Source organism: Sinocyclocheilus rhinocerous, unplaced genomic scaffold, assembly GCF_001515625.1.
Source record: "Sinocyclocheilus rhinocerous isolate Xijiao unplaced genomic scaffold, SAMN03320098_v1.1 scaffold534, whole genome shotgun sequence".
In the NCBI taxonomy this organism is placed as follows: domain Eukaryota; kingdom Metazoa; phylum Chordata; class Actinopteri; order Cypriniformes; family Cyprinidae; genus Sinocyclocheilus; species Sinocyclocheilus rhinocerous.
In genome coordinates, this window is record NW_015646352.1 from 2,404,440 (window position 1) to 2,430,409 (window position 25,970).

Sequence of the window (25,970 nt, forward strand, 5' to 3'; positions counted from 1 at the left end):
GCTGTTTAGGAGGTAAAAACAACAGTAACCGCTAGCTTCACTCATGCCATTGCAACATACGAAGACTGGATTTTGTCAATGTACAGTACATTTTAAGCTAGACTCAGCTACGCTATTTAGCGTTACGTTAGCATACAGCTCTTCAAATGTATTTACAAATATGACACAAGAAACTATATGACCTTTTTGTCAGTCAACTAGTGTTTTCAAACTGCTACGTTCACTGAATAAGATCTAAAATGGTGGGTTGATATGCTTGGTATGTATACGGTGCAAGGGTCAAAATATGTACACATTGTACATGACTGGATATTTCAAACAGCTTCAAATCCCCTTACAATGCATGTTAAAGGTGCACCCAGAGGCAGATGATTAAAAAAAACAGAATGTTATGTTATAAATCTCCCTCTCATATCTCATGTAAAAAAAGAAAGAAAAGAAAAGAAAAAATGTCTTTGTCAACATCTTTCCAAAAAAACCCTTGATAACTCTCTAATACTTGATAACAGCTTCAAAATATTAATTCATATTAAAAGAATTAGCAGTTTTAAAACAAACTCCAAAATATAGCTCCAGGAAGACCAGTCTTCTGTTTTGTGTAATATTATGTCCATTTCACAAAAAGTCTCTCGTCATAACCTCAGAATAATCTCTGTTCGATCCCTCTTCTTGTTTTTTTGAAAATATATCACAGATATACTTAGCATCTTTCCCTGATCAGTCCCCCGCTCACAAAATGCTAATGCTACGCTAAGCTGTTCTGATTTAGCATGCTCTCATAACCATGCTCCCAAACTGTATCAATGTATCAATGTGGCGACGTCTTCTGCTTCCTGCCCCACTGCCTGAGGGTAAAGATGCTAGCAAACATGCTAGCATGAGACAGTGGTGTGGGAACAACTTCAACAATGCCACAGCATGCAGCTTCTTAAAAGTTCAGAGTAAAGACCGTTGCCTCACAGTTGCCTGCAAAAACAAACCAAATGAAAACAAAAAACTTGTCAGGACTACTACACAGACTGAACGGCTAGTTCTTGAGTCTAAACATCCACTGCTGTGATTGTTTATCATCTGTTTTTGTGTTGGCTTCTTATGTGTTGTTCTGAAGCATGGTCTTCACTCACTCGCTTAGTGATATGACTAAACTCGGTGGAACTCTTATTGATATTACAGTGCAAAATGACAAGTTATTGAATTAAAGCTTCTACGCTAGCAAGATAGCACAGAATATAGTGAGCAGTGTCAGTAGATACAGGTGTTCATATACACAGCATTGCCAAGAGGTTAACTGTTATACAGGAAAGTAGCAAGGAATGCTGGGTAGGGAAAGAAAATAAAGATATACAATAAGTAGATTGTGTGGAAAAGCACCTCTGAGGTTACAGTATGAGGTGAGAACACACTTTTTCTTTTATTGTCTGAACAACTCCAGAGAGTTGCAGGGTTGTAGAGGTTGGAGGGTTTCTGTTGATATCAGTTTGTTCCTTGATCTCGGATTACAATCTCTACAACACATGGCAGCAGTTGTACTGTGCAAATGGGAGAAGCTTCTCTTTAGAGGTGGGCTGAATGTTGAAGGACAAGGCTTTCTCACAGAGCGGGAACTGCAGCAGACATTCTCGCAAGTTTACGTTCTTAACCTTGCTGGGATCAGCCCGGATAGCAGGGTCAATATTTGTGTCCCTGGTTTCCTGGAGGCCTTTCTGAGGTTTAGGTTGTACCTCCTCAGGTTTTTCAACTTCACCTGCAGTCTTACGCATCTCCACCCCATCAGGACCCAGGTCCACACAGTGGTTCCTTGGCAGGGACCTTGGGGAATCACAAGCGGTTGACACTACCCCAACTTCAAGCAGTCGAGATTTGGCTAGGGTGTTATTGTTGTTTTCTAGAGTGTCCTTTGAAGGTTCACGCTGTCCCCAGCAGCACTGTACAACATCCAGTCTGGGAGGTGGTGGAGGTCCATTTATATTTGGACCTTGAATTTGTTCTTCTTCTTGCTCAACTAAAGACAAGCTAGGGTGGGTGAAAACACCCTTGTCCTTTCCTCTACTTGGTTGCTCTGTGTGGTTTAACTCTTCCACATGGGCTTCAGTGTTTGGGGACATCTGTACTTGATGTTCCATGGTGCCAGAAGTGATGTTAGACACTGAATCCAAAGGCTTCTGCTCTTCTATGATTTCCGACCCTTCCTCAAGTTCCTCCTCCTCAGCCACAGTTTCACAGTTTCTCATCACTTTACAAGACGGCCTCCCTGTTCTCTTCTGAGTCTCTGATTGCAAAGAAGTTCTAGAAGGTTTTAACAGGAGATCTGTTGAAGGAAGAGGATCCAATTTACCTGGTGCCACCTCAAGCTTCGCCTCATCCCTGTTCTGCTCATTTTCATCATCCTCATCCTCTTCTTCCTCGCAGATCTGCTGTAAGGCTCCAAGGCTCTTGACAGTAGGTTGGTCCGGAGGTAGAGGGTGCAGACTGAGGCTCAAGCATGGAGCCGTGCTGCAAAAGTCACTGAAGGAGTTGTCATGATGGTTGGGTTTGGGAGCAAGCAAGTCCCCAGACTCACTCACACCACGTCGGACAAAGCCGGAAGACAAGGAACCGAGAGGCGCTAAGGGACCTAGAGGTGTTCCTCTTAGTGTATCAGTCCGGGGCACTTGGCTCACCAAGTCCAGGGGTTCTGACATGGGTCTCCTGTAATGTAGCCAATAACAATACTCAGTACAATGTATTAGGAACCTTTATGTACCAAGAGTTATGTGGTAAGATTAGTTCTAACACATAAAAGGATAAAATACCTTCAGATCCAAAATTATGTATACGTTTAAGAATACAGGAACTTACTGTGTATGTCTTTGTTCAGGAGAGGGACTTGGCTGCTCTTGCTTTTCTCGAAGGAGTCGTTCTCCCAGCAAGTAGTACGTAGCTGTGATGTGGTTATATCTGTCAGCCTCCAGTGCTCTATCACAAAATATACATTTGCATTATTAACTTAATGCAACTCTGAAGACACCACGCTATTCTGAGACCAAAAGAAAATATCCAAGAAGAATAAAGAGATACCCACTCCTGGATGGCATCTCGGTCAGCAATGCTGCCACTGGTCATGGCTTGCAATATGAACTCGTGCTCCTCAGGTAACAAGCTGTGGTGGGAGGTAAGCGGGGCGGCTGTGTACCCGGAAGGCGAAGGGTCAACACCCTGCAACCAAGGGTGACTCTCTATCTCTGTGAGAGATGCCCGTTTAACAGGATCCCTCTGCAGCATATGTGAAATCAAACTGAGGAAAAAAGGAAAATAAGAGGGAGAGAATGATGAGAGATTGTTATTGCTTTTTTTTTACCAGAGCAGAATGAGAACATCAGACATGACCTTCTGTCAGGGGAAAAATAAAAATCCCATCTTCTCAAACAGGTTTGATTTTGTCACCCTTCATCACTCTTGCCTCCATCTCACTTAATTTCAGTCTCACTCTACTTGCAATTTTCATACTTTCCTTTTCTAGCAATCTTAATAAATATTCTCTGCCTAGCTGACAGGCGATGATTGCACAGGCGCATCTTGCCGTCAGAGGAAACGGAATGAAAAGGAAGTGCTTATCTTTCTGCTGATTAATATTCATGAGCACCTGTAAAGAATTGTTGCTTCAGTGAGTCGAACAAAAAGAATACGAAATAGGTTGGAACTCTTGCGATCCAAGCTTGCATGTGTATGTGTGAATGCACTGCACCCAGCTTGTTTATTCAAGGAATTTAAGTGTTTTATTTCACTGCGGTACTGGCACACATTTCTGAAACATGCATCTTACATAGATGACCAGCAGGGGGAGATGTTTTCCCTTTCGAAGTGTGTTTTTTAGGTCTCTGAGTGTTTGTGTTTATAATCCCACATGCTCCATTGCCCTTGAACATCAGCAGAGTCTCCTGGTGTGTTTAACCTCAAGACCTTAAATAGCCGTGAGGATGAAGGGTGGGGAAAAAAGCGAACTACAGATGAACAGCAAGATGAAAGTATGCCTGAAGACACAAGTGTTCTCCTCTAAGAAAACCCTTCCCATTAAAGGAAGCTTTTGATTGTGGTGGAGATCATGTAACCCAGTCACTATGTTTGGCTGTGCAGCCAAGCCCAGATGTCTAACACACACTTGTATACACACTCTTGCACAATTGACTGATTCAGACCTAAACTCAAGTCTGAGAGCTGTTGCTTTGGGGATGTTCTGACTACAAATAGCCTGGAATAAACCCACTTAAAAATAACTTCACTCTGTCAAAAGGCAGCCTTGTGTAAAAATCTGGTCACTATCGAGCTGCAGTGAACACAAAAGCAGGCTTGTGCACCATTTAGATTTTTAATATTTAATAAATTTTGTGGTTCTTAACGGTAAAATCTATTATAAAAATACTGAACGAAATTTAGAGAAATAAATCTCATCATCTGAGGACAAAAGTATTCTATATGAGGGAATTAAAAGTCATAATTAGTCAAAAATTAATCATGTAATGATGTATTGTTTGCAAAGCAAAAAAAAAAGTGTGACTTGATTTCAATTAAAATCCAAATTCCAAATCATGCCCAACCCTTCTTAAGAGCATTACAATGTTATGATTCAAATAATATACTAACGCTTAGTTAAGAAGTCAAGTGCATCTAATTGAGCTGGAAAATCTAGTTAAAGCCCTTATGAAAAAAAAAATGAGGAAGTTGTCTTGACCTGTTACTTTCAATATCCATCACCTGGTCCAAGGATGGAAATTCTGTGTGTCTGTCATAACTTGCTCCTAAATCTAACCTCCAAGAACCTTTGCTCATCCAAACAGAAGCCTGGTTGGCTTGCTTAAGCATAATTTAGAGAGCCACAACCTGTGTATGTCTGGTACAAGCAGGTGTAAACAGATAAAGTACAGTATGTTCAGATGAACTCCGGTCTACACGTAGGTATGAAGTTTGGCGTGAAAGTGGTACAAACTGGACCGCAAGGGTGTGGTGTTTAAGAGACCATGAGAGACTACAACATGCCAGTTCTCAGAGAGAAAAAACAACAACAACAAAACACTGCGTTCCAATGGCACATGGCTGTCAAGGACATCTTAAAAACTAGTCTATTTACTCAAGCAAGCTTTTGTGGGCATGTATCAGATCAGCATGCAAGATCTATGTGAAAAGGGTTTTACCAGGGTCATGTCCTTTGTAATATTGGTTTCCAGAAATAGTGAACTCGACAGCACCAGCATGGAAAGAAAAGACTATTGATATATGACATCTGCTGACCCCGAAGAAAACACTAAGCAGATTTAATAAAACTTGTTACATAATGGCCAACTACTATCATGGTGAAGAGAACACTATTTAGATTTCATCACAATGCAAAAACGTATTTTCCAGTGAAAACATTAAAACAAGTTTAATTGTTGTCAGAAGCAAAATTGCATAAGATAACATATGATTACTTGTTTCCAAAGAATACATCTTTAAATTATATTCATACCCCAAATATTTTTTCTTGTTTTATGCATAAATGTAATGAGGTTTATGCTTTAAAGAAGAAAATAACAAATGCCAATGGAGTAAGAAAAATGAACTAATAAAGCTCATGTTGTCGGAAAACAAGTCTTAATATTTAATGCAATTTTGCTTCAAGTAAAAAAAAAAAAAAAGACAAAAATACTGATAAAGAGGGTTTTTTATTTACTTATTTTTGCAGTGTATAAATACACAATAACCTCCAGCCTTCTGGATTAAATCTGAGAAATCCGTTTCTTAGTTGGGTGTGTGTCTGAGGAAAATTAAAGCTCAGATGACATACGTACTCTTTGCATTCTGGAGAGACGTGGTTTGGCACAGTGTAGCGACAGTCCATGATCATGATGAGGGTCTCACTGTCATTGGCCTCTTGAAAGGGTGGGTGTCCACACACTAGCATATAGAGGATCACACCCAGTGACCAGATATCTGAAAGACACACAATAACAGACTTTATCTCAAATATTTCTTATTTATTCGCAACATTAGTTTGTGTAAAATATTGCAAAATTGTAATTTAAATTTAAAAAAAAAAAATATATATATATATATGCATGTATATAAAATATCATAATCTACATGACTTTAAGTAGGTCTTTATATATAAAAATCCATCAAATTCAAATTAGTGCTGTCAGCATTATTTTAAAAAACCATCACTATGATTTCAAGATGCAATCATAACCGAATCAAATTGTTGTCAGAGTAAATATTTACACCCCTAGAGAGAAGTGTAAAAGGATTTGTGCAGAAAAGAGGAAGAAACATGTCAAGGGTTTTTATCCAACACAGAAGTCCTCATGTGACACATGCTCACACTATCAAAACCAACCAATACACGAAGAGAGGTTAAGCAAAACTAAAATGCAAATAAAACCAGCCTTAACCTTTTCAGAGTCAATGTATGTCCTCAGACAATAATTAACTCTTAACTTTACCAATCATTAATCGCCAATCGCTATGCCTATGGGGCCCTATAGACATGTGTTTCTGACCGAAATGTCCCTGAAATGTCAACCAAGGATCCCAGGAAGTCTTACAGAATATCATGAACCAAGAACAGAGTCAACAGGACAAGAAAAAGAGAGAAAGGTAAGAGAGGGGGCGTGTAAGTCCCACAAGTGATGATGTGTTTGTTTTAGTGGCGTAATTTTCCAGGGTGGCGTTCCAAGAAAACAAGCTTCCTCTTTTAATTTTTTTCAGCTGTGTGACATGCATAGAGCGTGTGGGAAAAAAAACAACTTACAAATATGGGTGAGAGATCTAGGCTTTCCTCTTTTAAGTGAGATGATTTTAAAATAGTAGGATCAGTTTAGATTTCCTCAGTTAGATCACTTATTTCATATTCATAACATTTCATTTAACCTTTGATTACAAAAGGAAAGAGTACTGAGAATGTGCTCATTCATAGTTTTGGTCTAGTGCGCTGACCTGACCGGCAGTTAAATACGGCTGTGGTATTCTTGGAGTTCCATTTTGCCGTTTACAGAAATTCAGAAAAGGCCAGAGGATTAATGCAAACATTAGATCCCCCTGATATTAGTTTATTTAGGTTGAGTTATTTTAGTGCTTCAATCTAAAATAAAATATTTAAAAAAACTTTTCTAATTTTCACTTAGTTTATTTCATTTCTTTTGGATTAAATGGATTAATTTTAATTAATGATAATAACCTTGTCTTGGATCACCTATGACCCACCTTGATTACTTCATCATCATCATCACCACTAATAAAAGAAATGCTGTTACACTATTAACATGTTACATTTATTATTATTATCATTAATGAGTAATAATAATAATAACTACACTCCTTTTATATATTAAATGATGTATCTTTTAAATAATAATAATAATTTATAGTATAAAAAAAAAGTAATTCACCCAAAAATGCCTTTAAAGTAAATTCATTCTGCTGTGCCAACTTCTTACTTTTTCCATTTAAACAACAGCTTCAAATCTGACATGCTGGTTTCAGTGTGTGTGTGTGTGTGTGCGAGAGAGTATAAATTCTGTGTGAAAGAGCATGGATTAGAGCAAAGGATCAGCATGAGAGACAGTCCAGAGAGACAGCATTGTCCAAACAGTGTCTTTAGCTGCTCTAACAATAAGCCCTCTCTTCTGCTCTCTGTACTGCGTGTTCCTCCACAGAAACAGACAGACAGACAGACACGAGCGTTGTCTCGCACTGGCACACGCATACATGCAGCATGTTATTTCATGTCTATTGAAATGCACAAATTGGATTTTTTTAAGCACACTCAAATGTTCTTAATATAAATATGGTCGGACATGCATAGAAACATGACACCGAAGTGCTGCCGGGTTCAAACTGCATAAAAATCATGATATCCTTGATAAAATAAGTGCATTAATGTTATAACTAAAATTTACAGGTAATTTTAGAACTCAACTTATTTTCTCAATTAAACTTTAATCTTTAGTATTTTTTCATCACAAATATAAGTTATGCAGTTGTTTCTTAGGTTTGTTCTTTGTAAGAAAACATCTGCCTTGACAAATAATGTTATGTGTGGTGGTGGCAGAAATAATGAGTTATTGTAAGTTTTTCTTATCTTGTTCCATCTTGTTAAAGTAAAATAAGTCACAGCAAGACAACTCTTAGAGCCTCAGAGCCAACATGAGCACAGTTTTAAGTGTAGCACACCTCTTGTGTGTGAGTGCCATGTGACTGCAGTTTACACAAAACACATTATACACAATGAAGGCTACCAAGGAACTGCTGTGCTTGTCGATCTGTGTTGAGGTTATATAATGTGACAACCGTGTGTGACACAGAATGTCTCGAGACTTGAGGTCTTGTACAGATTCTAAGATTCTAGAATTCTAAGATGAATTCCAATTATAGTAGAGAGCAGAATCTCTATATCTATATAAAATCTATATAGTAGACATCCAATAATAGTAGAAATGCACTGTTTTGAATCTTGGAATCTTATCTTTAGAATGTTTAAAAATCATTGAAAATCTCTGATATGGAATCCTACATTTCTTTAAAGTATCTTTTTTTCAGATCTATTGAATTTAGAAATTTCATAATGTTTGGAAACTTTGAATCTTTAAAATCTTTGAAATCCTTATATTAAAATCAATTGATTTATTAGAATATTCGGACATCTATGAATCTAAGAAAATTACACTATGCCATTCAGAAGTTTTCGGTAAGATTTTCATGCTTTTGAAATAAGTTTCTTATGCTCACCAGGGCTGCATTCATTCGATCAAAATACAGTAAAAACAGTAAAATTATGAAAATTATAACAATTTAAAACAACTGTTTTTTCTATTTTGATTTATTTTAAAATGTAATTTATTCCTGTGATGACAAAGCTTAATTTTCAGCATCATTACTCCAGTGTACAGTGTCACATGATCCTTCAGAAATCATTCTAATATGCTGATTTGCTGCTCAAGAAGCATTTCTTATTATTATCAATGTTGAAAACAATTGTGCTGCTTAATATTTTTTGTTGAAACAGTCATTTATATTTTTCAGGTTTCTTCACTAAATAGAAAATTCAAAAGAACAGCATTTATTTGAAACAGAAATCTTCTGTAACATTATAAACAACTTTAATGCAGAGTGAGAAGGTGTGTGTTATCAGTTAAGTGTGTGTGTGTGTGTGTGTGTGCGTGTGAGTTTGTGAGATGTCACTGAGTCAGTCTCTCCCAGCTTATCTATCTCAGAACATCTCTGATCAGCAATCTGAATCCTGATGACACTGAGCTGCTACACAAACACACACACACACACACACACACACACAGATAGAGAGAGAGAGAGAGAGAGAGAGAGAGATAGAGAGAGAGAGAGATAGAGATAGAGAGAGAGAGATTTCAGTCATGGTGATGACTTTCCATTGATTTCTATTGTTTTTACAAAGAGAGCAGCTGATTACTGACTATGGATAAAACCTCTCACTGAGCTAATGAATATTCAGCCGCGCATAAAAATACACAGTCTCAGGCAAAAAAATAAAAAATAAATAAAAATATTGCACATGCACATAACAGTGAAAACAGACTCTTTTCTGTTCACAAGTTCAAACTATAGATATCAGCTACTGGTGTTAATGGCATCAGCTTGACCTAAAAATGCTAGACAAGAAAGCTTTCCATATAAGGTTTCAGATGCCAGCCTGTGCCCAGCAAACTTCAGGAGCTGATTAATCCACTAGGCAACGGGCCACAGGGTCAGCCGATGGGCACTACTGTGCTGATTGAACAGACTTAGCACATGAAATACAAACCACTGCACAATCAAACACATCCAGAGCTGTTATGTTATTAGGTCTATTTTTGGTGCTAATAAAATGTAATTAGGCACTTCAAGTACAAAAATTCTTTAAAATGAAGATAAACAACAAAGAATAATACTATAAAGTGCACATTTATATTGTTAGTTAGCTAATTTGCATTTTATAATAGAAAATAAAGTATCAAAAGGGAGGATAAAAAGCTTCTCATATCTGTTGTCATTGATGTCAAAGACATAAACCTATTATTATTATTAATTTATTATGAATATTGATATTCTTCTTTGTTTATTATTATTGATAAAATAAATATTACTATTTTAATATTTCACTTTAAAATGAAAATAAATTTTTAAGAAAAAATTACAATTTTAATTATTATATTACTATATAATAATAGGTTTATTTTACACGGCAACATAAAAATACAATACTATTATTTACCGTTTTCTTATGAATTTCTTCATTTTCAGACATTAAACCATCAACCTTTTATTTTGACTGAAAAACCGCAGGGAGACCTTGAAGCTTCTCTTTTGTTGACAACAGCCAAATCCAGTTTATAAGCATTTCTCATTTGCTTCAGTAAGTTTAGGAAGATGGTTGCCACATGTTGTGCTCCCAAATGCACACTATAAGGGATTTAAAGCAGATGGATCTAAAGTTCATGTGAAGCAGCATTTACTGTGAACCAAGAGACTATAAACAGCAGATCATGAGTTGCCATGCTTCACTCTGAAACATGCTGCGCATATATTTACAGCACTTGAAACCAAAATTACGCTATAGCTTAGTGCTGTGATTTATTTTGATTATTTGTGTAGCCCTACAAAGGATATGTGTCCAATTCTACAGTATTTTACCATAAATGCACCTGTGAACTTGGTAGAAGCTAGCTAAATTAGCCAGATGCTAACATGGGCAGGTTGTGACATGCTCTCATCTTCAAAAACCGTGAATTATATGGAGACAGGAACCATTGAGAGTGAGATGAGCCTGTGTCACCTGAATGGCTCAATGTATTCGGGCTAATATGCTAACTGTTAAACTACAGCTATAAGAAAGCTTCTCTATTGTGTTTATATGCATGTTTACTGTTCATTCTGACTGGCCCAGTAAGTTAAACATTTATAAGGCATGACTACTCAGCCCTTATCTGCTCTAGTTCTACCATGGGTAGATTTCGCTTGGAGAGAGGTGAGACAAGCCTTCAGGTTCACACGCTTCTAGCATCCTAGCGTGTGTGTGTGAGTATAGCCTCCTTTGCACGCTTTGCTGGGTCTCGGCAGAGACTGACCCAGTTTGTGCAGATCTAATCCTGGCACATGCAGCCTCAGTGAGAATTACTGTTCCACCGTCACATGACGCTCTGGCAGAAAATATCATACAAATATGATATTAATAATGTCAGAGCAGAGGAGCGGAAGGGTACTCATGGCAGCTCAGCACACATCTGTGCTCTAGAAATCCCAAGTGAACTGGAACGAGAGAAAGACAGCAAGAGAGACAGACAGGTTCAATGTCAGTCCTGTTAGTCTTCATCCTCCTGTCCGTGTCACAATGTTAAGCTCAAGTGTCCTCTAAAGTCTGTCTATCTCTCTGGCTCTTCACCTCTCCTTCTCTGTATTTATCATACACTGAGTCTCCCGCTTCATGACATTTTTTCATCGTTCATCATGAGTGTTGCGTTTTTAAGAGTGTCAAGCTAAAAATAGTTCAACTTGCAAAACACATCCCTATACCCATGTTCTGTTCTATTCTGTTGCACTACGAACTATTTTTGAACACAAGAACTTGAGCTGTATGAATGCACCCTAAGAAACACATCAGATCAAGGTCAGGGAAACCCAAAACCGGCCTAATTATTCCAAGTTTCCCCAAGACGGAATAGTCAATTAGTCATTGGGGCAACTTAATGACTTTTGAATATTTTTAAAATATGTAGTTTTTGCATGTCTAATATTTGAAACTATGAATCTTCAGAATCTTTGAATCCATTTAAAATCTATAAAATTATCTTTAGAATCTTTGAAACTATTAATCTTTCAATCTATTGGAATCTCATAATCTATGAATCTTTACAACTATACATCTCTAGAATCTTTTCATCTATTTTGAATCTATAAATCTTTAGAACCTTTAGAATCTGTGAATCTATAAATATGTAAAGCTATGAATCTATTCATTTTTGAAACTATGAATCTGTCCAAATGTAGAATTTTAAAATCTGTGAATCTTTCAAACGAAGAATCCTTAGAATCTATCCTAAATCTATGAAGCTTTAGAATATTTAGATGAGAATCTTTAGACCTGTGTATCTAATACTTTAATCCATGGATCTATTAATCAATCTATGAATCTTTGAAACTATGTATCTTTCAGCCTTTGGAATTTTAAAACCTGTGAATCTTTGAAACTATGAATCTTTAGAATCTCTGAATCTATGTTAAATCTATGAAGCATGTAAAATCTATAGAATCATTAGAATCTTAAGAATTTGCAGAAAGTATGAATTTTTCAATCTTTGGAATCTTGACATCTATGAATCTTTGAAACTAAATTTTTGTAATCTTTAGAATTTATAAATCTATTTTGAAACAATGAATCTTCAGATTATTAAAATCTTTTAAATCATTAGCATCTTCAGGATCTGTGAATATTAATTCTTTGAAACTGAATTTTCATAATTTTGTAATCTTAAAATCTTTACAATCTTGGAATTCTAAAGATTGTTTGGAATATTTGGAATCTTGGAATCATTGGCATTCTAGAATCTTCATAACCTAATAATCTTTAGAATTGTTTGAATTCAGAGCAGTGAAATGGAACAGTACATACTGTAGTTCAAAGTCTGTGCTCCGCTCACATCTGTGCTCTAGAAAGCTCTATTGAACTGGATCAAGACAAGTAACAAGAAAGAGAAAGAGAGACAGAACAATTTGTTGTCGGTCCTGTTACTCTTCATCCTCCTGTCTGAGTCAATGTTAAGCTCAAGTGTCCTCTAAACTAAAGTCTGTCTCTCTGCTTGCCTCAGTCTCTCTCTCACTGAATCTGTCTCTCTCTCCATACCCATCTCTCTCTCTAAATCTGCTTTATTTTCATTTCTCCTCCTCTCTTTGCCGTACAATGAGTCTCTAGAGCTTAATAAGGTGACTGGGTCTGAACAATGGAACGGATGATGGATAGAAGGAACGTGAGTTCACGGCTAGCCACATTCATCCTCCAAACTATTTTCAAAGACACAACATTAAAGCACATACTGTACAAGAAAGTCACAGACCAAAGCACTGCCTGACACAACAGAAAAATGTACAGCAGACAGCAGAAACATTCTATACTTCACTGTGGTCAGATGATATGGGTTTTAATGGTCTTTGTCAATGTCAAAAGTAAACGGTGTTTGGATTTCACCTTAATTTTCTGGATATTCAATGAAAATTTGTCTCTTATGCCAATTTGCTGCAGGGATTCTGAATGCAGTCAATTGAGTCATGTGTAGTTCTGACCTGACACAAATCTCTTAGCTTGACCCCTGCTAGAGCACAGATGTGCTGTTCATTCAGTAGAAGATTTCCGCTTGGCAAAACAGCGATTAAACCCAGAAGAGGCACGTGGGGAGAGGGGAGGGGAGGATCAACTGCGAGAGGAGAGCAAAGCGTCCCGGTGTTCTTGTGACACAAACACAGAGTTTGATGCGCAGGCCCACGCGCCTCCACGATTTAATCCTTCGGCGGATTTGTTTGACTGCGCTGCATGTAAATTAAGAGTCCGAAAGGACAGATTTAGCATCTACTGAAGTCTGATTGACTGAATAAAATGACACACTTGGAAACATACAGACAGAATAGAAACTTTCAATCTTTGAAATCTTAAAATCTATGAATCTTTGAAACTACGAATCTTTAGAATCTCTTTTGAATCTATGAATCTTTAGAATCATTAGATTCTTAAATCTATGAAGCTTTGAAATTATGAATCTTTGATTCTTTGAAATGCATCTTTTATTCTCTATAATCTTAAATCTATGAGTCTTTAAAACTATGAATCTTCGGAATCGATGAATCTTCTGAATCAAATGTGATCTACAGGGATTCTAAATGCATTCTGATTGACTAGCTGAATGAAACAACATCCAAAAAAAGACAGTTTTGTCACTTACCCACTGCTGGAGCATCATACTCTTCACCTAACAGTATTTCTGGGGCAGAGTATGCCAGTGAACCACAGCTGGTCATCAACATTGTCCCAGGCTGAAAGTGGTTACTGAAGCCGAAATCTGTCAGCTTCACCGTCCCCTGCTGCCTGAAGAACACCACATTCTCCGGCTTCAAATCTCTGTGGACAACGTGCAGACGATGGCAGTAGGCTATTGCTCGTACGATCTGCGCAAAGTGCACTTTCGCCATGTCTTCAGCCACCCCTCCTTCATGACGCAAGATGTAATCGTACATGTCACCTCCGTCGCCCAGCTCTAGGATGAGGTACAGCTTGGTCTGCGTATCGATGACCTCATAGAGTCGCACTACATTGGGGTGCTGGACGAGTTTCATGCAGCGGACTTCTTGAAGCAAGTGGCCAGTCGCTAAGTCATCAAGCTTTGTCTTGTCGATCACTTTGACTGCTACTAATTGGCCTGTGAATACATGACGGGCTAGTTTGACCACGGCGAAATGGCCTTTGCCCAGTGTGCGGTCTAGGTCATATAGGCCGGCTATCTTGCCCTCGTAACCGCTTTTGGTGGCAGCCATTTTGGATCAAGCAGTGGAGGTACAGTTGAAGGACTGGGCTCTCTTACCAGGGGGAGCTGAAGGAAACTGGAGCTCTACTGAGACATCATCTGTGGAAAACAAAAAAAGAGATAATGACAGTGAAGAAATGACACATGTAAACAGCAGACCTTAGACATATTAGTTATAATGATATTTTATCTCATGTATGGGGAAAACTGATCTAATTAGTGATGCAACATCCTTGAAACCGCATTGCAACATACAGTCAACCAATCAGAACACCTGGCAATGCCACTGCAACCATCCATAGCTTTAGCGACCCTAGCAACCGCACAGCAGCATTAGCAATCACATAGCAACACCCTGGAAACCATATATAATATCCTTGAAACCACACAGCAACATGTTAACCAATCAAAACACCTTATCTACAGTATAACATTGGCCTGGTAAACATCCACTAGGGTTGTGACATGGTGGAAAATTTCCAGTAAATTTCCAGAAACATTCCAACATTTTTCTAAATCAGCGCCGTCCACCCCCAACCCCCCCAACTCCCCTTGAAGATCAAGTTAATTTTATTTTCTCTATAGCGCCAGATCATTCAGGATTGAGTTATTTTCTCCAGATCACAACAGAAGTCATTTAAACCAGATCACAACAGAAGTCGTTTAAAGTTACCTTTCCTATAGAACAGGTCTATACCTCGTTCTTTTAAACTAAATAGCCTTATGTTATTTATCTTATTTACACGACGGCATGTCATTTCTGTCTCTACGTTACATGGTCGAGCTCTCTGCATCGCGCACAGCCGAGTTCCGCCCCGATGCACACACACAAGTGAGCACACTCCCACTCCCACTAGTATTTGTAAATATTAAGCCGCAAAACGACTATTTAAACATGAATTCTGCGTGTCTATGTGTTAATGAATGGCACAGACGAGTGGTTTTGTGTACTACTCGTAAGCGCGCATGCTGCTTCCGGTGATATTAATGTCTGCCGTCTCACTTATGAGGACATAAATACATGAACAACATCTCCAGAACTGCACCGAGAATCACTTCATGAGCATTTGACTGTTTCATTTGAGTAAAACGATCCTCATATCATATAAACACAGGAATGTAAAGGTATTCACGGCAACCTGTCAAAATAAAAGTTTGGTTTAACTTGAAGACACGGCGGCAGAAATATATTACTATTGTTCAGTAGAATGTACATAATAGGCTACTACTACTATTAAAAATTTAAAACCTTATTTTTAAGGAATAATCGTACAATATTTCTTCATTGTTTTAATTGTAATATTAAATCCCCTTTATTTTCCCAAAATATTTTTTTTTAATTTTCATTAATTAAAAGATAAATTAAATGACTGTTTTATGCCTTAAAAAATGTAAATACACAACACAGAATTTCTGAGGGAAAAAATCATTAGGCTATTGTAAGAATAAATGAAACTTGTTTTTATGCTTTCAAATAACTAGACATGTTTTGGTAACAATAAAACATAAGGTTGGAAAAAATAAAACATTCCATAGGGCCCTAAACATGTAATTTTTGTTAAACTTTTGATAAATTGATGTTATCAATTTATATATTGATATAAACGGGTTTGTTTATATCAATATATATTGATATAAACAAATCAGTTTATATCAATATATAAATTTTGTTTATATAATTTTAAAAAAGCCGTAAACCATGTGGAAACACTGTAAATTTTCCCCAAAAATCCAGGAAAGTTTCCAAAAATTCTGGAAAGTTTCATGTCATCATACATAGCAACATGTCAACAACCAATCAGAAATCATTAGCAACAGCATAGCGACACCCTTGCAACCACCCACAATTCTGGCAATCCCATAGCAACACCCTAGCAACCACAGAGTCAACTGCCAGTCAAAACACCATTCAAACCAACATCCTAACTATATGAGAATACCTTAGCAACAACATAGCCAATAATGACCTGGAAATGCCCCATAACACCCTAACAACTGTATAGGAATGTGCTAACAACCATAAAACAGCACTCTCACTTGTGTGGTACAGCTTAATAGAATGTTAAAAGGTTTTCGTATGGCATCAGGCTGGAAAACCCTTTTAGGAATTTTTAAGTGGAGGGGATGTAGTGCTCTTTGTGTTGAAACAGACAGTGTTACATATAGATGTAAACTGCACTTGCTTTCACATTCACAGCGTTATTGAAGAGAGGAAGATGAGTGTTTGGAGGGAGCACAAGGTAAGCTGTCTAACAAGTTTATATACTGATCTTATGTGTTTGCTCAAGAGAAGACGAGTACTGTTGGTATTTGCCTATAAGAATGTCAGACACTGATCTTAAATCTTTCGAAAAAAAAACAATTAACCAATTGTCTCAGAAGCAAACGATTATTAAAGCCACACCGGGCTTACTTCATAGTACAGCAGTTACTTAGCAACAGTAGTTACTATTACTAAGAAATTCAAACAAATCCACACTATTACTTAACAGAGAACTCCTCTATTATCAGTCTTATAGGGAGTGACAATAACTGCATGTCCAAGCACGAGTATGGCTGTCTACTACAATTTCAGCCGAACCTGGAGGTGACGTCATAATGCATGCTAAGACAAAACCCATTCAATACTGCGATTGCAGGCAGTGACATTAATTTTGAGGTCACCTATTGTATTAGACAAATTGTTTGCAATTTCGTTGTATCATGCAATTGCCAAACATTTGTGATTAAGAACAATTTTATTCAAACAGTTGGTATACATGCAAATGTAAGAATTTAAGGGACTTTAAACATCATAAATGAGCTAAAACCCAAGCAAAACAAAATCAAACAAAAACCAAAACAACAACCCCCGCAAAAGACATCACAGCACAAAAAACCTAAACAAAAGCAAACAAACAAGACAGCATCAAAAAATTATTAAAAATGTAATTAAATTAAATAAAAATAAATATAGATAAATATGCTCTAATGGATTGGATACAAAGAGAAGAGTGGAAAAAGAGGGGAGTGAGAGGAGAAGAGTGCATTTTGGGACCTAGCGTCAGAGGAGTCGGGTGACCGAAGCATAGCACAAATGGTGTAGATCAATACATGTAATGTGATATCATTATTAGGGTGTGTGTGTGTGTGTATGTGTGTGTGGTTTGATGGAAAGAGCTGAATAGTTAATGACCAGTGATAGAGGCTGAACAGGACACTAATGCTATGATGCCCGTCTAAGATGCCTATGTTATTGTTAACTAAAACTAAAACTAATAAAAAATAGTTTTTGTTCATTGAAATACAACTGAAATAAAATCTATATAAATATTAGGTGAAATGCTGCCTTGGCAACTAACTGAAAATAAGTAAAATAAAATTAAAATGAAAAATAAGTTCTATGACAAAAACAGAATAGCTAAATGGAAGTATATATATTTTTTAAAGTATATAAAATTATTAAAACTAAAACTAAATTTAAAATGACAATTCAAATTATTAATAAATACTATAATAGTACATAAATAATACTAAAATACTACAATGATGCATGCTCACACACAAGCACACATATGAAAATGAAGTGTACTCAGAGCTTTTCTTGTCTGTTGAAATCAATGCTGCTAAAATAACCTGCCCTTTGTCTGACGGACTGAGTTTGTGGTAGATCGGAACAAAATTACACATGAAAAGTTTTTATTATTCACCAACATCTCACATATGCAAACATTTACGCTCCACATACACATTATATTTTAGAAAAGCTGCATGTATGAATGATATGTTGTGAGAACTTTCATTGTGTGGACATTCATTGCGTGAACATTTTTCATAACATTTCTTTTTGCGTTCTCCAAAAGAAAAAAAAGGTGGTTTGTAACGCCATGAGGGTGATTTCAATGACTGACTTTTCATTTTTGGGTGAATGATTCATTTGACAGAAGAGAATCAGATCTGTTTTAGTTTGTTTCTAAGTCAGAGCATCCTGCTTCTGACACACTGGTGAGCAAAAACTTTTTGTTTTTGTCAAAACTTTGACGTTTTGTTGCCTTTTGTGAGATGTATTTATTTAGTGGTTGAGACCGAAAGAAAAACAGAGCCAGATGAAAGAAGAATGAAAGAGCAAAAACAGTACATTATGTAACAAAGACCAGTTGGCCTCCATATTGAGGAAGGATAGGGCTGTCCACCCTTTCCATGTTCAGCTCTATCATTTATAAAGCATGGCAGTATTTCCTAAAGGGAGTGGGGAGCACACATGGTGCTTCCTCCTGATAGCGCTTAGGCAGAAACCCAGCATCCGCAGTTTAGGATGACTCTCACAGTTACACAAGACGCATACATGCTAACATACACAGACATGGCACTTCCTGCATTTCCTTGCCTTTCTGCAAGCGAGGAACTCGCACGTCGAGGAGTTGGGAATCCAGCAGGCTCAGTGTTTCTGCGAGAAAATGTCCGCTGCCTGAGACGCTGGGGTCTTTTGTCACCCGCTGCATGAGCGTCAAAGGCAAGAAAACAGACCAGACTCATTTGTACGCCGATACGAAACACAAACCCGTACGCGGGGCTGTCAAGAGGCTCGCGGTCTGACAGGAGGCACCAGGGGAGAGGTGTGAAAGGATGAGTCATCCCGCTCTCCCTTTTGGAGGAGGGAGGGCTGATGGACGAGCAGAGTGAAGAGATGTGAAAGAGATGTGAAAGAGATGCAGAGTTGGGGAGAATATAATGGGGTTGCCTTTAGATATGATCTCATCGCCCCATGTTCCCATCATGCAACATTCATGGTGATGAGGTCAGCGTGCCTGCTGTTTGAAGTGCATTAACGTGTACACTCACACAAACGGTAAAACATTTGAACCTCTGGTCTATTGGTAAAATTCATATAGTACTAGCACCAACATGCAAATGTTCAGGCAGTGGGTCTGAATACATTGCCTGAAATCTGCGTCGTGCAAACATTTTCACGAACAAACCATGATTCACAAATAATTTTCATTTAATAATTTTTGTTTAATTTTAAAAATGTATTGTAAATTAAGAAAAAATGTACACCACACATATGCAAAACAAATATTCTGGGTGGCTTTATAATTATGGTACATTAAGATGAAATTTTATATATAGATATTTAGATCTTTAGAGAGCATCATGTGTTTGCTAATAGTCCCTAAAAGCAGTAAATGAAAGGTTCTTCAGAAAGCCCTTATATGGAAATGGTTTGGGTGGGTTTTATGCAAATGACTAACCTTGGGCATGTGGTCGCTCATTTAGAATAACGAGGTTAAGAACAAATTAATGTGCATACACAGGTGTTGTGAATTGGGCCGAATGAGATCCAGTGTTGCAAATCCTAGTAAACTGCCTAGTGCCTACTGAGGGAAACTTTTAAGGGCACACTCCTGACTGTTCTAAAAAGGTAGGTATCTGCCTCCCAAGTTACCAAATTTAGTCCAAATTCAAAGGAAGTGTAGAATCTGGGAGAAGGTAATCCCAGAATGCATTGCAATTAGCTTCAAGATGGAGGACAACGTAAGAAATGTTAATTCTAAATATACTCTATAGGGCCATTCACACAAAACACATTTTTGCATTCCACTGTTCCACTTTTCTCTGAAAACATGACTAGATGGATACATTTGACCACTGAGCTTAGATTTTGCACACAAGACGGCTTTCCATGAGCCACTAAAGTTAAAAGTTAATCTTTAAAAAAACAAACAAACAGACGTCTCTAGTTTTTTTTCACATATTTAAAATTATTTTTTTTATTATATAATTATGATAAATTATTTATAAAAATAATTTATTTTACCCAATATTTGTGGACAGTGCTTAGAATATCGTGTTTAGCTTTGCTAATGCTAATGGCGAAGTCCATTGAAAAAAATGGCAAAGTCAAGTCCATAGAGTGCTATTTGTTGCTGATGTAGACTGTTACAAATTCATCACTTATGAGGTTTCGCGACTAATAAAATGCTATCTTAGAAGGTAGACAGTGAGGTAGCTTGCTTCATTTTGATGCAAAGCTCATGGGGAGACTTTATTATGCGCTCTTTTTATGACTTGTCTTTCTCTTTCCACTTGGTTTTAAATTTTAAAACTAAATCCTTAAACTTAACCCATATAAGTTTCCAGTGTCATGCAGTTTGTCTGTAAACACAAATCTGCTGCGCAGCAGGACAAACAACAGCCAGTTGGAAGAAATTTGGTCCCAACAATGTAGGTGAAACTTGATCTAGGTGACCTGCGCTCCCCTCTTGTCCCAATTCCCTCAGGCCTGCCTTGTGATGGCGCTGAAGTGTCTTAGGACACTACTGTGACACACACACGCACATGTCTTATCCTTTTTAATCTGAGGCACAAAAGAATCACTGTGTAACCCACAAACTTGGTAGTTTGCCAGTACGCGCATACACCATGTTCTCGCACATATGCTCACACACATGCATGTGCACACAAACAAACACACTGCTGAGTCTAGGACTTTGGCTGCATGCTATATATACACACTCAAGTATCTACAGTGATGCAGACCATAGAAGACCATATAGATAACAGTCTAATGACTTTATCCAGCATCCTTTGGATCGTATTACTCAGAATCTCACCTAGTATTCCATTTAAATCCCATAAAACATCTCAGTTCAAAAATTACATCATTGTTACAGGATTCCCACACTTATGGAAAAATTTCTAGCTCATGAAATTTTTAATAAAAATATCCTGTTTTTTTCAATATTTAAAGAACCAGAAATATATACAATTTACTAGCTCATGAAATATTTATGAAATATAGATCATGAATGCAATTCTTCTTATATTTAAATATTTCATGAACTAGAAATATATACACTTATGTATTCCAGCTAATACACACACACACACACACACACACACACACATAATTAAAAATAATATATAATGAATTGTAAATATAGCTAAGAAATGCTCTTTGTGAGTGAAAAATCATGGAAATTTTAAAGAATTTCTATGACCTTAAAATTCCCTAAAATTTCCATGACCACAGGAACAGTTTTCTATTTTGATGTGTTTTATTGGCATGACAAATCTTTGTACATTCGTATTGCCACAGCATTTGCAGTTTCTCTGCATGCAATAAAACTGTGCAAAACAAAAACAGACATACTGTACATAAATTAATACAAAATAATAATAATAAAAAAAACGGACCCCTTCTCATTCTCTATCCTTGTCTCTCTCTTTGTCTTGTTTTCTTTCTCTTACTTGCTGTGTGCCATGCTGTCAGATGCCCCTGGATGTCTCCAAGGCTAGGAATACACAGACAGGAGGATAGGGTGACTTCCATACTGTGTGTGTGTGTGTGTGTGTGTGTGTGTGTGTGAAGGAGAGAGAGAGAACCGAAATGCAGGCCAGCACAATGCAAAGCCTCTGACCCAATGTTTGTCTGCCAACCACATCTTCCAACTCACCTTTAATAATTCAATCTCTATACTAGCAAAAGACCTGCTAGCTATATGAAATGACACATATAAAACAATAACTACACACATAAAATAATTAAAATCACCATTATTAACCATAACACAAACAATAACATCCAACTATTACACTCTGGCACGCTTTCAACGATCTCAAATGAAACTCAATCCTGCTTCTGATATCCTACATATAAATCACTAAGGACGACTTCAGTATTCAATTCAACAAATAGCTAAATACACCAAACGCATTTGTACTCTAGAATAACTTACCATATAAAGTGGTACGCAGCGTTTCAGGTGTCTATATGTAAACGAGCATCCGTTGGAAATATTCTCAGCTTCCCTCGAGTATTTTTCTGAAGGCTACACAAAAAAATCGCCTCCTAACGGCTTCAAACATCCGCTCACTGTTGTCTTAATCAATAAATGATGCCCGCTGTCCGACGAGGAATGTAGCGTTGCGCGCGTCGCTCCGCAGTGCTCGCGTGCTCACTTCTGCTCTAGCGCTCGAGCTCTCGAGCGCTCTCCCTCCTCTGACGTCAATGCATTCCAGCTTACCCGGACTTCAGCGAGTGAGGGAGAGAGAGAGAGAGAGTTGTGGCAGGGCCACATGAAATGTTTCTGAAGTCTCAAGAACACTATTATGCAACTGGCTATAATTAGGTGAAGGGACCGAATGGAAAAACAGCACTTGGACTGACATTCCGCTCATTTCTGTGAGGTCTGAATGGATCACTTTAATGTCAGAATGTAGGCTATATGCAAATAAGCTGACTCACTTGTGCAATCTGAACATTCTTACACGGTCTGAAGAATGAAATATGCTAAAATAGTTTTTGTTAAATTTACAGTGAAAATATTGCTGTTGAAATTTTGTCATTAAACTATAAAATGTTACAAAAGGTTTCTATTTAAAATAAACAGTTCTTTCTATTCATCAGTGAATGCATCACTAAAATGTATTACCGTTTCCACAAAAATATTAAGCAGCACAACCATTATTTTCACTGAAAATAGTAGCCTAATAAATGCTTTTTGAGCACTAAATCAGCATATTATAGAATGATTTCTGATGGATCATGTGACACAGGACTGGAGTAATGGCTGCTGAAAATTCAGCTTTGCCATCACAGGAATAAATTATAATTATAAATATATTATAAATTATTTTAAAATGTATTAAAATAGAAAAAAAAAGTCAGTTTAAATTGTATTAACATATCACAATATTTCTGTTTTTGCTGTATTTTTGAACAAATAAATGCAGGCTTGGTACAAAAACATTAAAAACAACCTTAAACTTATGAATGTTGTGTATTTAAAATCTAAACAAATGTGATGATTTGTGGAATTCTATCAGTTCCCATTTCTACATATACATTTCTTCATATTTTTCACTTTAAAAAATTTAATTATAATACAATAAATTTTAATAAATAATTTACCCAAAATGTACGTGTATTGCCTTGTTTAACAATAAAAAATATAAATAAGGGATATCATACTTATTAATAATATTTTACTTTTTAAATACATATTTTTCTGTATTTGGTAAGGTAACTTACAGTTAACTGGCACGTTTACATTCTTATTCGTTAAAATTAGTAGCATTTTTACAATGCAGATTTATGGAGCTTTACGGAATCTCTTCAGGTCAGGTTTGCCTTGTGCACCTCTCAGAAGTGCATGCCAACTTTGTGACACAGCAAAGTTTAAAGCTTCAATAACAGAAGTTGAATGGGTTTTTATGAGGTCAGAGTAGTATATTAAAAGATTTTAAAGGGTAAGTAAGAGGTTCATTTGGGAATTGCTACTATTATTTTTACATCACGGTGGTGTCTGGGACTCCAGATGTAAAATCGGTCTCAACAGGCCATGAGATAGTGGCAATTGTACAAGCCAGAACAGAGGACATTCTTAAGATTCCAGAAGACTAGAGCAATTGATCAAGATTCCATTCACTCACTTCCTTTCTAAGCTGGAACTGACTGACTGACATCCTCAAAACACCGGAGTCAAGGAGACCGAGATGTCATCCAAAGACCAAGTGTGAATTGCCTTTGTCACAAAAGTTCTGTCTGAATCTCATTTAAACAATCAGAAAATTACAATAAACAACACAAGGCCTTCTGTTAATAAGAATACTTGCATTGTTCATCTCTTCATATTTACTACGTCAAGAACAAGTGTTGGTCAAACCACATCCATGGAGGTTTTATTAGAAACAGGTTTGACGATAATCAAGTTGGAAGTTCTTTGCAATGAGTGTACGCTTTCATCTGTGTTAGTCAACACTGGCACAATGTAACTATTAAAGGGAGAGAAAGACAGACTCTCCCCATGGGGAACCAATGACGTTCGTACATGGCGGAGAACACACTGGTTACTATGGGAACCAATGGCGTAACTTGTCAGCTCGATCTACGCAAGTTACAAAGCCCACCGGATCTTCATTTAGACTTGCATATGAGGGTGCATTAATATGTACATTCAAAAGTACACTGACAAATTAATAAAGGTCAACTGAACTGATTTAGTTCAACCTCACAGTACCTGGGGGCATTTCTACATTGGGATATATTGTTACACTTGCACAATTTCATCATGTGGGTATGATTATGGATTTATATTACCTGTCAAAATGACAACATCCCGTGTGGCATATTTTTGTTTATTTTATTGCATAAGTGAAGAAGAAAAATCTTCACAAGTTCAATCAAAATTAAGACTAATTTTGAAACTAATAGTCTTTTTATGTGTTTTTAATTTTGATAAGTTTATGAAATAGTATCAGAGTAGGCCTATTAGTTTTATATTAGAAGACCAACGGAGCAGCAGTTACTATTTATTACGAAATAAAGTCAACTGTGAGAAATTCTTAAGAAATATGTATCTATATTGGATTATTTCATTTTTCAAAAAATACTGGGTCCATGACGCTGATGTCTACTTGTCAAAACAGAGGACTGTCTGTGTGATGTAGTACTGCCACCTTGTGGTTTATTCTCTAATAACTATAAACTACATTGCAAAGAATTAACGGTTTTATATAGTTCTGTCGAATGTACAGTACTGTATCATGTCTGAAAACATAATAGAACATTCCTGAGACTAGAAAATAAACCTATTCTCTAACGAATCTATGATAAAGTTTAGCTTATGAATATTAATTACGTCAGGCTAGAAACATTCCTGAAGCACCAAGTCAAACTATTTAATATTCATATATAGTCGGTCTTTCAGCAAATCAGATAAACCTACTGTGGGAACGTCACGTTAAATAATTAATATTCATAAGCTAAGCATTCGCCATAGCAGAATTCCTCATCTAGGGGCGGGGCTATAGGTTCAGATGAAGCGTGACGCCGTTATACTGATCCGGAAGAAAATTTTATATAAACTATTTTAACAACTGACGTTATGTATTAAAGGTTGGTTATTTCAGAACGGATTTAGTAAGAAGTGGAAAATGACCTTGTTCAGACAAACCCTACGCTTCACTTCTCCACGGCTGCCGTTTATTTGCGGGAGGTGCAGGACATATTCTGCTCAAGTAAGCCTGGGATAAATCCTGTTCATTGTTACATAAGTCTAAGAAATAGAATAAAGACGTGGTCACCAAGGGCTACAGTCTGTTTACGTGGATAACAAAGCACGAGAAATTAAAAACAGATAAAAATAAATAAATAAATTTTGAAATGAAATGAAAATTATATATATATATTAACTTACGTGCCACCAGAGTCATGCAGGTAAACATTCTGTATATTTCTCGCATTGTTCATTCTAGGCTGGAGCCGTCGAGCGGGTCATTTCAGCATTTCGCTCTGTTAGCGGAGATGAAGGGGTGTCTGTGGGCTCAGCTGTCAGAGAACAGCACGGCAGAGATGAGTCTGTGCACAGGTGAAATTTAACTGCCATACCTGAGGGTCTTCTTCTAATAACGTTTTATGGCGGATGGCAAACCAACTTCTGGTGCATTTACCGCCAT

At 37.0% G+C, this 25,970-nt stretch overlaps 2 protein-coding genes across 6 annotated transcripts in view; one reads left to right on the forward strand and one right to left on the reverse strand.

Moving 5' to 3' along the window:
• LOC107707512 (SNF-related serine/threonine-protein kinase-like) lies at window positions 1-25,825 on the reverse strand. Of its 5 annotated transcripts, none has more exons than XR_001636263.1 (7): window positions 22,250-22,486; window positions 13,953-14,630; window positions 5,805-5,946; window positions 3,062-3,274; window positions 2,839-2,955; window positions 1,453-2,688; window positions 1-1,421 (listed from the first exon to the last, which is right to left on the reverse strand). XR_001636263.1 is itself a non-coding variant. In XM_016511571.1 (7 exons), the coding sequence occupies exons 3-7, from the start codon at window positions 14,539-14,541 to the stop codon at window positions 1,506-1,508; spliced, it is 2,244 nt and encodes a 747-aa protein (XP_016367057.1). In that variant the 5' UTR covers window positions 14,542-14,630; window positions 21,708-21,805; window positions 22,250-22,486; the 3' UTR covers window positions 1-1,505. The 5 variants fall into 5 exon arrangements, 4 of the variants coding, with proteins under 4 accessions (XP_016367057.1, XP_016367056.1, XP_016367055.1 ...); XM_016511571.1 differs by adding an exon at window positions 21,708-21,805 and having other exon boundaries at window positions 1-2,688; XM_016511570.1 differs by lacking the exon at window positions 22,250-22,486 and adding an exon at window positions 25,712-25,825 and having other exon boundaries at window positions 1-2,688.
• The window catches only part of LOC107707514 (probable D-lactate dehydrogenase, mitochondrial), a 9,394-nt gene continuing 8,743 nt past the window's right edge, over window positions 25,320-25,970 (forward strand). Inside the window, exons 1-2 of the mRNA XM_016511573.1 lie at window positions 25,320-25,532; window positions 25,770-25,882. Coding sequence (XP_016367059.1) covers window positions 25,449-25,532; window positions 25,770-25,882 — 197 coding nt within the window. The 5' untranslated portion in view covers window positions 25,320-25,448. The remainder of the gene's footprint in view (window positions 25,533-25,769; window positions 25,883-25,970) is intronic.

Excerpts from the sequence above, each read along its gene's own strand:
- LOC107707512 (XM_016511570.1), bottom strand. The coding sequence starts at position 14,541 with ATGGCTGCCACCAAAAGCGGTTACGAGGGCAAGATAGCCGGCCTATAT. Across the intron at positions 3,275-5,804 it reads GTCTCTCCAGAATGCAAAGA|TTTGATTTCACATATGCTGC; the intron begins GTACGTATGTCA and ends TTTTTTCCTCAG. Across the intron at positions 2,689-2,838 it reads CCTGAACAAAGACATACACA|GAGACCCATGTCAGAACCCC; the intron begins GTAAGTTCCTGT and ends GCTACATTACAG.